The 14,243-nt window shown below is 32.3% G+C and overlaps 1 protein-coding gene across 1 annotated transcript in view; it reads left to right on the top strand.

Moving 5' to 3' along the window:
* Positions 1 to 14,243, top strand: part of LOC125055616 (fatty acyl-CoA reductase wat-like) — a 38,509-nt gene that overhangs the window by 11,879 nt on the left and 12,387 nt on the right. The window contains exon 2 of the mRNA XM_047658075.1: positions 8,375 to 8,552. Within this exon, the coding sequence (XP_047514031.1) occupies positions 8,377 to 8,552 (176 nt within the window). The 5' untranslated portion in view covers positions 8,375 to 8,376. The remainder of the gene's footprint in view (positions 1 to 8,374; positions 8,553 to 14,243) is intronic.

Genomic DNA, 14,243 nt, shown 5'->3' on the forward strand with positions numbered 1-14,243 from the left:
CGTTAACATATCCACTAAAACCCCAAAGCGCCACCATCAATCGCCCTAGGCGGGATGCGGAGTACCTTGTCCGGTCAAACTCGAAACAACTCGTAACTAAACAAAACAGGAGTTCGTACATTTACCCTAATGTGTAATTAAGATTAAGTATTTAATATTTTATCTGTATCTATCTTTATCTTAATATACTGCAAGAGATAGCAATTAAATTTACCGAATAGATTCTTGTTACAAAATTGTGTATTCTACCTATGACTTATATCTTTTCGTTGTCAGATATTTAGTTAAGGTGTTGTCATGGTCAGACCCAGGAAAAAACGTCAAAACAAATATTGTCCGTCACTTGGAACTATGTATATAAATATTTGCATATTTAGGAATGTTGTTACATTAAAATAAACATATCTGTTTGACAATTGGATTTAAGTATTGGCGGAGTAACCAAAAAAATTTATTTGAATTTGGAACTCGAAAACCAATTTTGATGCTTTCTTCTATTCTATTTTTAAACTGAAAACAAAAGGCACAGAGCAGAAACATTTTTAATTCACAACATAGATAAATAACAACAAGGAACAATAGAGCCGTCGGTATAAAGCGTGATCTATTTATCATGTTTCAAGCTAAATCTATTCTTACATAATTATATCGATTTTAGACTCACCGTCAACCATAAATTATTATTTTTTTACCTTGCTTTGTCAATAGTTTTAAGATATTCATGATTAGCACAAATAGAGACCTAAAAATTTGCACATGCAAATATACTAAAATTGCTATTTACAATTAGTGTTTGATTTTAATGAATGCATTTTTTAATAATTACTTATTAAAAAGGTCATTTCGAGGACCTAGTTTCAATGAACCATGGACCTTGACCATATTATGACCATTTATAACATTGGTTTTCTGAAATATATTTGCATCTATAAAAAGCGATTCCACGTCACCTTGTACTATAAACTCATGATCATTTTATTGTATCGCCTAGTGTATAGCTTGTACGTGGGGTTTTGAACAGAAATGTTTTATAAATAATTTGATTCGTGTTAATAGATGAATTAGTAGCTAATTAGCGGGAAGGTGTCAATTGTCAAACGTCACTTTCAGAGATTACATCAACTAATGATCGGAAAACAATTCTTGCTAATTATGTACTATGTTATGAATATTTTGTCTTACTAGTTTGAATAATATACTTACGAGTGATTGCAACAAAAAACGTATAAGAAGTTTAAAATAAAAATTATCGTTTAAAACATTATTATTCAATTTATACTATTTATTATCTAATATATACAATTCAGAAACGGCTCGACTAATTGTTATGAAATGTTACACATATTTAGTAAGTCTGAGAATCGGCTACTATCTATCTTTCAAACCCCTAAATGTTAAGCGTGGTCCAACCCTAAATTTTTATTTTTATTTTTTAGATAAAATCTTTTGGTTTTATTTTTTTATCATACAGCATGAAAAAATACATACAACCCTTAATTTTCACCCCTCTACGATCAACCACCATTTTTTATTTATTAATTAAAATCTTATGACTTGAACTCTGAGGTTTGTATAGAGAAAAATTCACAGAAAAACCTAAAAAGTTTTCATTCCAGAAAACCGAACTGTCTGGGGAAGCATAGCAAAATGTTCCATGTTGGTAGGTACTAAAAAGGTAGGTTAAGTAAAATCACAGTATGGAGAAACGAAGCTCGCGGGGGCAGCTAGTTTTTCTATAATTCTTTTTCTTCTAGTACATAAAGCCAGGTTTAACTTTAACTTTAGATATTACATTTATCGTTGCCGATCTCTTCTGCTTAATACTATAAGATATGTTATATTCTGTTTTTAAATTACGTATTGCATATAATCAAAGTAATCTGTTCATACAAGATGCATATTGTGGATTTTAATCTATCCTCGTTAGAAGAAAATTGCAGTGTGAAGAAACTATTCGTAATTAGACTTTCTCGCTGGCCTGGTTGGGTAATGTACTAGGGCTGTGCAAGACTAATATTATGTTAAACAAAATCCAAAAAAGGTATCAGTTTGAACTGTATGTGATATTGTGGAAATTGGACAGTATAGTATGGTAATCTGCTAAAATTGTGTATGATTTTAACAAATTTCTTGAAAAACAGAAGGCTACCCTGGTAGCCCTAGTTAGGTATAGTCCAAGTTTATTAAAATAAAGCGATGAAACGGAAATTGAATAATATCGTGGTACCAAAATATTATTAAAATAAATACATTAAACTTCTCATGCACTATTGTCAGATTAGATATGATAAATGGGTTTTTTTATGTTTAAAACATATTCTGTAAATCTCAATTATGGACTTCACTCACGATCTTACTTCTGTTGGTCTTATAAAGTCTGGGTAAAAGGTATTAAGAATTTCAGTGAGTTTCATAAGTTGTTCTAATGAACTCAAAAGATATAAAAATTACAATGTAATCGCAGTGTATGTATAAAACTCGACACAACATCGTGATCTGTATCACCAAATTACGTGGTAAGCTTGCAGATATTCAAATTTAATTTTGTTAGTAACTTAGTTAAGGCTAAAGCCGAGGTTATAACTACGTAGTAAATCACATATATGGCTTGACATTACTTTATTTAAGTACACTACATCATATATTATCCTACAGTTAAGGTTACAATTTATCTATTCTAAAATACATAGCAATTATGGTGAACAGAAAATAATTAAAACACTTAAAAAATAGAGAAAAATAAGTAAAATACTTAAATCGAAAATTCATTCGTTCGGCCGTGTTAACTCACGACTTTAAGATTGAAAAACTCAACAAATCGAAAATTGTATTAAAACCTAAAACTGTAATAAACCCGAAAAGTGCATTAAAACCTTAAACTGTAATAAACCCGAAAATTGTATTAAAATTGAAAATTGTATTAAAACGAAAATTTTATTAAAACGAAAATTTTATTAAAGCCTCAAAATGTAATAAACCCTAAAATTGCATTAAAATCGAAAATTGTATTAAAATCGCAAATTTTATTAAAACGAAAATTTTATGAAAATCTAAAATTGTATAAAAATAAACAATTGTATTAAAATAGCAAATTTTATTAAACGAAAGTGGTATTAAAATCTAAAATTATATTAAAATCGAAAATTGTATTAAAATCTAAAATTTTATTGAAATCGATGTTAAATTGTTCAACCCTAGAATTGAATTACTAGATTATCAATCTAGATTACTATGTAGGTCGTATTGGCTAACTAATATTGATATATCTAGAAATACACCTTTGCTTTTCAATCACATTTAAATTATTAATGATTTACGGCGTAAATCATTCAGAATATGTTTAAATGTATTGTATTATAAGACGAGCGAATGAAGGTGCAGTTTATTCAGAGATTACCCCAGAGGGGTACCACACGTTTCCGCTTTGGTGCGCACAGGCTGCGCTGAAAAACTTTAAATCTTATAGGGTCCTTCAAGAACAGAGCGTACCTATTCTTAAAAGGCCGACAACGAACTTGAGGTGAGGCTCCTGCCCGTTTGCCCCCTTTTCTATAAAAAAAAGCAGCGTAGAGAACTTGCATGTTGCAAGTGTGTCATCGGCCTCTAAGAAAATAAATATGTATCCAGATTCTTACGGTTCTAATAAGCGAATGTTTTTTGTCGGTATAGTAAGCGAATATGATTAAATAAACCTTCTATAACGGGTATAAACTTTAATTTATGGCAACATTTGCATGCGACAGCCTGCAGTGTAGCGACCCCTACATTCGGCTTCAAATCAGTACGATGACGTCATACTTTGAAATAAGCCAAAGAAGTCCGATCCCTATATATATACAACTACTAAAGAGTACAGTACATATATACTGAGCCTTCAAATATTATACATTCGCGTCAAAAACCCGTGGGTGTTCTTAAATAGGTACTAAAACATACATTTTTAATAGAAATAATTTTATATGATTCAGACCTAAAAGAGGTTGAAGTGCTGATTTTTTATATATCTTTATTCTATACAATTACGGAAGAGACATTTCTATACATAATTTTGTAACTAATTGTACAAGTCATAATGTGCGGCTTTAACGAGAAATATAACTTTGTCACAAGTAATTACAATATTCATAATAAATCACACGTGAGTATATTTAATTATCCATGAATATCTACATAATGACGCCAGTATAATTTATAACAATGTTAAATAATTTATTTTGTTTTTTCATATAATGCGCAATAACTAAAGGCGACTAAACTCCTTGGAGGAAACTTTTATACCTCAGAGGTCATCATTAGGTTTAAAGACATTTATTCTCATAACAGACGATAGTCACTTACATGAGAAGTTATATACTAAAGATACAATTTATCACGTTATTGAAGAGCTTCAAGGATGAATTAGCGTAGTAGAACTTCGGTGGACTTTCATTTACGTAGATAACTGGGATCACTCAGGAGATGGTGTTTTAGTCTTAATTTAAATATTGCCAGGCAGACGTTTTTGAAGTTATACTTCTTTAGGCGCGTTATGAAAAATTTATGAGAGTGAAATTTTACGATGCGCGCGCACCGTGACACAAAATTAACAGAATGAAGTTAGTGGCGCATGTTGGCACGCACTCCGCCTCTGTTCACTGTGTATTTATATTTATAATATTTATCCACATGCTTTGAGTTTAAATATAATATAATATTTATTTATTTTTCAAATGTAAACTGAACTTTATTGACTATAATGACTCCTTTTCGAGTCTTTGATTATTTAATTGTAATTAATTATTTGCATGCAATCAAAAACTATCTTTAATAATGCCAAAGAAGTATAACTTCTTACGCGCGTACATAAGTACATGCACCCTTTTTTTATATTATGTGGAAGTTTATTATACCGCAGCACTCCCCCAACGCTCAATGTTTTTTTACCGTAATTGGTTCTAAACTTAGGTAGAGTTAGATTGTGAGGGCGTCGTGAATTAGTTTATTAGTTACAGTTAACTTCGTGTGTCATGTATCTGTGAAACTTGAGAAAGAAGTGCCTCTTTCAAATATTAATGATAAGGTTTTTTCATATTTTAACAATTCCTCAAACAATATGCATTCCTAAAAATATGTCATAACAAAATTAGACCAAAAAAGTCGACGGTGTGTTGGCACTGGATCAGATACAGAAATCTGACGATCATACCTAAAAAGTTGTAGCGCTAGTGGCTTTTTTATTAGTATTGCATAATCGTCAACGAAAAATTTTAAACCAAATTCAAAATTGGGAGGTGTTTTCATTAAAATGTATATTTTGAGTTTCATTATGGTTTATTAAAACCTAAGCATATCAATTAAATATACAGTATTTACAATTCTTCACCTACATAGTGATAATAATAAATAATAGTTTAAAAAAACTTTTTAAACTATTATTTTTTTTTAGTTAATTTTTTTATTTTTTTTTTCGGATTATTGCATTGTCATCGATCTTTGACAGGTGCGCAAAGTTTGAATTAAATCTGTCCGTTAAAAGTGGGTCAAAATCGAGTCCGAAGGAGTCGGTTACATACATACAACTGAAGCTAATATAAAGCGTATAAAAAATAGATAGTGTCTAGTATCTGAAATAGATAGTATTTGGTTTGTGGACTCAGTTTCCGCACTTAGACTGTCAATAAGTCCGTGAGTCAGTTGTGCGTATAATAGATAGTATAAAAAAAGATAGTACATAGTCTCTGAATCATATAAAATAATTTCCACTAAAAATTTATATTTTGAGTTTCATTATCGTTTATTAAAACCTACACATAACAATCAAATATACAGTATTTACAATTTTATTAACCTAGATAGTAATAATAAAAAATAGATTGTACCCCAGAGCTGGCACTTTCCTGGCTCAACGAATAAGTATCGCAATACAGCGAGGAATTGCTGCCAGCTTTAAAGGTACACTGCCCCTGTACACTTTTTAAATTTGTTTAAATTTTTAATTATTTTTTAATAATTCTATGGTTTAGACGCGAATTTATAATATTTGAACCTTTCCTTACCTTTACATTTGTGAAGGAAAAAAGGTGGTGTTCTTTCTCCGACCTAAAGGGAGGACCAGTTTAACTGACTGGCCCGAAGGATCAGTATATATGTATTGCCTTGCGATTCTGTAACTGATAAGGAGGGAGCTGGTAGTTTAGTGTTTATCGGAATGCCAAATCATAAAATGACTGCTTCACGACTGATTTGAGCGCGACCGCCGCTGCGAAAACCGCTGTGTGAGTTCGAAAAGTGAGTTACAGAATCAAAAGACTTGTATTCTATAGTAGTTGTATATGTCACCGTAAAATTGTAAAAACCGTTAGATTATAATCTATCTGTCGAAAGATTGTGAACCTCGACAAACTGCTTACAAATTAACGTATTATTATTCGGTAGTTATATGAAATTGTTGGGAAGTAAAATTAATCTGTAATTGACCAAAGAAGTTTGAATGATAACTAAGTTAGTGTAGTACAATCTACCGAATAATAATACGTTAAATTGTAAGCAGTACGCTGAGGTTCACAATCTTTCGACAGTTTATAATCTCGCGAGATAGATTACAATCTAACGGTGTTTACAATTTTACGTTAACATATATATCTTTAGGGATCGAACTTTTTTGGCTTATTTCAAGGTATGACGTCATCGTACCGATTTGTAGCCGAATGTAGGGGTCGCTACACTGCAGCCTGTCAGTGTTGCCATAAATTAAAGATTATTTCCGTTAAAGAAGGTTTATTTAATCACATTCGCTTGAGTGTAATTTAGTTTTCTTGTATGGGTTTATTTAGCTTATGACGTTATTGATACGTTTTAGTTGCCTTAAATGGTAGAAATTTACAGAGAACAACATAGCCACGTTAAAATAGCTTAAAATATAAATTACCTTTTTAGTAGTAATATAATAATATTGTTAGATATTTAACTTAAACAATATTAGAATAAAGTTGTTTTAATTGTTATTGTGCAGATATCAATTATTTCGAGACTTAGGTCCAGAGTTTTGGTTAGGTTAATTTTTAAGATGTTGTATTATTTTAAATCTGAAGATGAGACAAGTACGACATTACTAGGAAACTTTATTAATATAACATTGAGGATCGAGTTGAATATTAATCTCCATTTATGAATAATAGCTGCTTGGTCCTTCAATTAGTGTATTGTTTTAATTAACATTAAATTTACCGGTTATTTATAATACAATAAAGCACGTACCACCTAAGTTCATTTGCGTAATTAATCAATCAGCGGGGCTACAACCTCATTAAATCTGCGCTTCAGATTTCTATAAATGTTTCATGATCATTTATCAATCTAATAGGCAAGAAGGTAATCCACCTGTGGCTGAAACAAGCCGTCGACTTTTTGTGTCTAATGCAAGCCGGTTTCCTCACGATGTTTTCCTTCATCGAACGTTGAATAAATATGTATATATATATATATATATATAAACATGAAATTAATTATATTATAGAAAAAAAGTCGTGCATAGCCTGGGATCGAATCTACCTTAGGATGAGAGTCGCACGCTGAAGCCACTTGGTCATTCGTTTGCGTAAACCAAAGATAATAATAAAATCTTACAGGGTTTTTGTAAGAATTATCGTTTTAAAACTTAATGGTTTTTTGAAATTCTTTTTTTCAACAATCTACACAAGAGAAATTAAAATTATAAATGTAATTTTTTATTTAGGAACGCAGTCATTTATAAGCTGTTATTAGATATATTTTTATTCAAAAAGTCTTAACGCTTGGTTATAACAAAAAAACGAGACGTACGTAAGAAAAGCTAAGGTCAAAAGCCGAAAAATATTCTTTAAATATTATATTATATAAAAATATAACATATAAATTTCTATTATTCATCAAAGTCAAAGTCAAATCATTTATTTCAATTAGACCATCTAAAATGGCACTTTTGAACGTCAAAAAAAAAATATAAAGAAGATTCTAGTTACCCCTTCCAAAAGGTAGTTTCGTGTGGAGAAGAATGGGCAAGAAATTCCACACTTACTCTTTTAAAATAGGTTTACAATATTTTGTTACATTTGTTAAATAATTATATGTGAAGACAATGTACTCTTAGAATTAAAAAATAAACAACATTACCATTTATGGACTATAGAAAACATCTATGTATATTATTATATTTAACTAGATAGTGCGTTATAATAAAACAATCAATGTATAAAATACCTTTTTCTATTGTTAGTGTCGTTTTTTCTACAAAGAATAAGGCGGAAGATAAAAAATTTAAGATTTTTATTTCGTTACGCCAAATAACTTCTAACGCGTGTACATAAGTACACACACATGTTTTTTAATCTAATTTAACCAATGTAATCTCTTCCAGGAATGGTGGTTATAGGAGAAACGATTGTTAAAGAAGGGGGTGACATCACATACAAGGACATGATTGACGAGCCACATTTAGAAGACTCCCAGATCCAGAAAATGTTCGCAGGAGCCTCGGTGTTCTTAACTGGCGGCACTGGATTCCTTGGGAAACTCTTTATTGACAAATTACTCAGGTCAGAACTCATAACAATAATAAATGCTATAAGGTGAGAAAAATCTATGGTTCGAACGCACGAGGTTTAAGAGTCGTGCACCTAATACGGGATTATAATAAAATCTTATAAACTAGTAGTAGTCTTCTTCGATACAAATAGTACCCGCGGACTGCTGCTGCGCTATTGCGGGCTACTGGATTGTGAGGAAGATACATGGATCTGGTTAGCTTAGTCGACTTCATATCCTTTAACCCCTAGATGGGGCAGAGGGCGTCCACAGTGAGTCTTCATCGCGTTTCGTCTTGAGCCTCGTATTTCACCTCGCTCCAAGTCTTTCTGGCTCTCTTTGCCTCATCTGCAACTTTACGGCGCCAGGTTTGCTTGGGACGACCACGCTTCCGCTTTCCTTGTGGATTCCAATCGAGCACCTACTTGGAAATATGATTGGGATCCTTTCGGAGTGTATGATCTATCTATTTCCATTTGCGTCTCTTGATCTGCTGGCTATTCGGGATTTCTCGGCAGTGCTCCCAGAGTTGCTTCTTAGAGATCTTTTTGGGTTAGGAGATGCCCAGAATACTGCGAAGACAGCGGTTGACGAAGACTTGGAGTCGGTGCAAGATGTCTTTGGTGACCTTCCACGTTTCACACCCATAGAGCAGCACAGATTTGATGTTGGATCTAAATATTTTAACCTTGATTCGACGCGTCAACATCCGTGACTGTCATACCGGCCGAAGTTGTGCGAAGGTTGCTCTGGCCTTGGCCCATGTCGAGGCCCAAGACCCAATCTGGTTAGCACTGCGCCTTAAGTTCTCATGTCCTTTTCACACGTGTATATCCTTTTTTTCCTTCCACGTGTAACACATTTTCATAAGTATCAGGTATTCAGGAGTATAAATAAAATAAATGATTTTTGTGTTCACGGTGTTTCTCGTCACCGTTTTGTTCGCTCATAGAAATATAAGCGAATGGTACACACTATTCAATGATATCTCAGTGAAATTTATAAAAAAATATGTTTACAAGAGATTTTATAGAGATATTTTAAAATCTACAATATTTGTTGGTGCTGCGGTATACACGACCGACCGCACCAACTTATGCGACAATATTCTTTAAATATTAACACGGCACATCCCGGTTTCCCGTGGCTAGCTTTTCCCTTCTTCCTATTACTACGTTTCATGAACTTAACGATTTTATTGCAGAAAGTTTCCAGGTTTTCTTGTATTCATTCTTTCAGACCTCATGCTTAAGAGTCGCATTTAGGCCAAAATTAACTTATATTAATGAATAAATAATCGCCATAATCCTAATTAAAATTCTGAAACGAAACTTAATTAGACGTACGGTTTTCTTCTGTTATCAAATTTAGAGTCAAGTCCATGATATTAGTATACAACCGTGTACTATCTATCGCATACGGTTTAAAGATCTTTGTAGGACAATTACGCAATTGTAATTAATTCTAATCACCGAACTTGGTAACATTGATCGCGCTCGTTGAATGAATTAAAATCTGTGACGGAAAATCTGCTTTATGACCTAATCTTATTGTATGCACACTAATACGCCTCTGACGAAATACATTTGCATACATAAAAGATTAATGATTTGCTTGCGTATAAATTAATTCTATCTTAAGGTTTTTATAACTAAAAATCTGTAGTTAGTAAAAAGTCTTTTGTCAGACATAAAAATCCCATAAATATTGAAATAATACGTCGTGTTCTCATCATATTACAGGTGTGAATGACCTTTGGAATCCAAACGCAGGACTGTCTGATAAATATATAATTTCCCGTAGTCTTTTCCCGTATTAGCAATTTGCAATTCTTTCGCGTAGTTTGAAGGGAGGTGTGCGAGCCAAGGCCAAACATTTTGCTCACTCAGTTTTAGTTTATAAAACCTTAACCTAAATCGTCGGAGTTACGCCCCGAGTCTTGACAGACGCAGGCACTCTTTTCAGCACATATATACTCGTACATTACATCCAAGTTGGGTGTCGTGCCTTCGTAAACATTCCAAACGCTTCAAAATAAGCTTATAAACTAACTTATTAATAATAAAATAAAAACTTATCAAATGTGGTAAATTAAGCCATTTTATTATATCGATGTCTCGATCTATTTTTTCGGTAAAATTGTCGTACCACGGCTCCACCTTAAAACAGTTTCAAATTTTTGTCAACATATTTTCATCACTTGGCCATGCAATAATGTGGTGGCGCATGTTCTTTAACTCCATAGAAATTAATTAAAACATTCATGTGTGAAATGATGGTACAAATAATAAAGCATGCCCTAAGACGCATCTAAACTTAATAAACGTATTTTGATTAGATTTTTTGAAAAGAAATAATAAATAAATAAAACCTTACCTAACCTAATGTTATTCACTGGGAACTAAGTAAATATAATTTACATAATGCATGTAATATTATCAATTTATTAAGGGGTCCATAGCAAAAAATATTGCTGCTGTTCCGTGTCGTGATTCGACAAATTTACAATCTGTTTTCTTATACGATGTTTTTTGATGGAATTAAATCTATCACTGTCTTTATATTATATTCAATTTATACGTAATTATGTAAAATTATGCATCAATACATATAAAATTATGTAAATTCGGACTTCGTGAATTAATAAACATTTTTCGTAAACGTCATTGTGTGTTCCTTGTCAATAGTATATGACGATTTATGATCGATGACGATGACCTCCGAAGCTTTGTTGCCTTGTAAAAATTTAGTTTCCAAGGTAAAAAATGGTAGGATTAGGGTGACCTGGACTGTTACGATAGTACAAACAATAAAAGGCCTGGCGACCCTGCTTTTGGTCACGAAGCAATATAGCCAGTATTGTCTTGCGTTGTTTTTCCAGAAAGATAACTCTTGCGGCGCGGTTGTACCAGCCGCCTTCACACAACTACGACTATATTCCGCTACGTGTCAATGAATCAGACCGCATTATTTGAGTTTCGTTTATATTTACTGTTGTTATAAAGATATATTATCTACGTCAAAAATAGTGGTTTGTAAATTAAATAATAATAATAAGAAAATATGGTTGTGACAAAAATGGTCTTACGTTAGTTCCCACACTGAGCCACTGTATTGTGACTCGATTACAGTTTTTTTAGTTTTTCCGTGTAGGTGCATGTTTGAAGAAAAAAGAATACAAGTTTTATATGAAAACAATTTTTTCATATAAAAAATCCGTTGTATTGGCGTCGGGAATTATACCAAGAATATTTACATATTGTTTTATAGAAACGGCAAACGGGCAGGAGGCTCATCTGACGTTATGTGATACTGCCACCCATGGACACTCTTAATGGGCTCGCGAGTGCGTTGACGGCCTATTAAGAATTAGTACGCTCTTTTCTTTTAGTAAACGAATTTATTTCAGTAGTCTCACGATTCCACAATTGCCGGACGGCACCAGAGACAATACAATTTATATTTTTAAGATCTATCCAAACCGGATAGATCTTTCTATAGAGCTAATAACTGTAGGAATTTCGGAGGTCGTTGAAAAATAGTTCCGCAAATTCTTAGTGTATGTTATGTACAGCTAAACATATTAATCGCATTACAAGTTTCACACTTTACCGCAAATGTATATTGTCAATACTGTTATTACTCAGTTGGTGGGCCGGATTTGTTGTTATTTGAGGCCCTCGGGGGCCTTTAGGAATCGACTAAAACTTTTGCGATAAACATATTCTGTTAATGACCATTGAAATATTGATTTAATTATATAATGTTGTAATTTAAATATGTTATAATGTTGTGTAATATGTCCCGTAGCATAAGACTAAATTTCACGGAGGCCCTTTCATCTTTACCTTTTATCTTTCTTAAAAACTAAATTTTCACTAACGATTCAAAACTTCATACATTCACTAACAATCATAAAAAACTATCCTATGCTGGAACGTAAAAGTGTACTGAAAAGTATCTTTATTGTGTAACAGTAGTTTAATTATAAAAGTGTGTTGTGTACAAATTATTACGTCAAGAACCGTTAATATGTCAACAATATCAATGAAATCTTCTCTGTATCTACGCATTTAGTACTGCTACAGTGAAGGCAAACATCGTGTGTAAACCAGCAAATCTCAAACCCGAAATTCGATGATGTGTAAGCCACATACTTGTCTATAAAATAAAAATGATCGAATAAACGGATGCAATCAAATACCAAGACTCATTTAGGGTTGTAGCGCCACTGGATTATTAAACTCATATACATGTGTTCTCGGATGTATATAGTATTAAAACAGTTACCTTAAAAGACTTTAGCCAAATACAGATTCTACTTCAGAATTCTTAGTATAACATTCTTAGTGTAACATAGGGCCCTATAGGTATATAGATCTTAACAATCAAATATACAGTATTTAAAATTTATTTAAACTACATAGTAATAATAAAAATAATTAAAAATTAATAAAAAGATAATTAATACAAATTTTAAAAGTTTCGTGGCAGTTTACTTTTAACGCTGGCAGCATTTCCACGCTGTATTGCGATACTAATTCGTTGAACCAGGAAATTACCAGCTCTGCGGTCAAAGGTACTATCTACCAGGCACAAACTTAAATCTTTAATTAGCGTCTGTGCACTTGAACCCCACGGCCCAAGAGTTTATACTCCAAAGGGAACAAATTAATAAATGCGACATCAGCGCTACGAATATTGAGAGATCGGTCCGTTTTGGTGTGTTCACTACAAAAGCTAGTAGCTTTTGTAGCACTACATAGCCAAACAAGTTTTACGAGCAGATCATCATTTGGGCCTTGAACTTTATGATTTTTAAAATAATAAATGTATTTTAAAATATATCAAGACATAAATCAGATTTTAACACGACGAAAATTTTATTTAAAACCAGTTAATGTGGACGATACTTCTTTTGGCGCGTTAGTGAAAAATTATGAGAGTAATTTGTTCGATGCGCGCGCATTCCGTCACAAAAAACCGACACCCTGAAGTTAGGTATAGTCAACATTTTAGTTTTTTTTTGAAGTTTTACTTCTTTTGGCGCGTTAGGAAAAAGTTATGAGCGTTATTTTTTTCTATTGTGTCGTTTTTTCTACAAACCTAGAATAAGGCGAAAGATAAAATCTTTCATACACACGTTTTTTTTAATATCCTAGATCTCAAAAGAATGTGGTACCTATACGATGAACCTTAATTCTAACGTGTGTGTTACCTACGTTGTGCTAGGGTCTGTGATACCAATCTTACAATCGAAATCCACAGGTCTGCGTGATACGCCAACCTTTGCCATCTAAGAATGTTGTTTACGCAACGTCAGCACGTATCTTTCGCGGAATGGTGCGTGCGCCGAATACCGTATCACTCACGTCCACGTCTTAATTTTATATCTTATATAAAGACAGTTATATTATCTCGCTACAGATAATATGTAATATAATTGCTTTTAATTCTTTCTTCAGCAAGAGTACCGTTTATAAAGATATAGCAAAACTTTCTTACCCATTTCCATACTCATAATATTAATTGCCGTATGTAAATTCAAGAATTTAATCTTTTTTTAATTGATAAAATACGACAGTTCAAACTTCTACTAATTTGTACAACTATAATTAAATTAGACTACAAATTAATATTATTATGGTAATATATATAATTAGTATAGATTTAATAATAAAATGCATTAAAAATATTAATAA

Source organism: Pieris napi, chromosome 13 (assembly GCF_905475465.1).
Source record: "Pieris napi chromosome 13, ilPieNapi1.2, whole genome shotgun sequence".
Lineage (NCBI taxonomy): Eukaryota > Metazoa > Arthropoda > Insecta > Lepidoptera > Pieridae > Pieris > Pieris napi.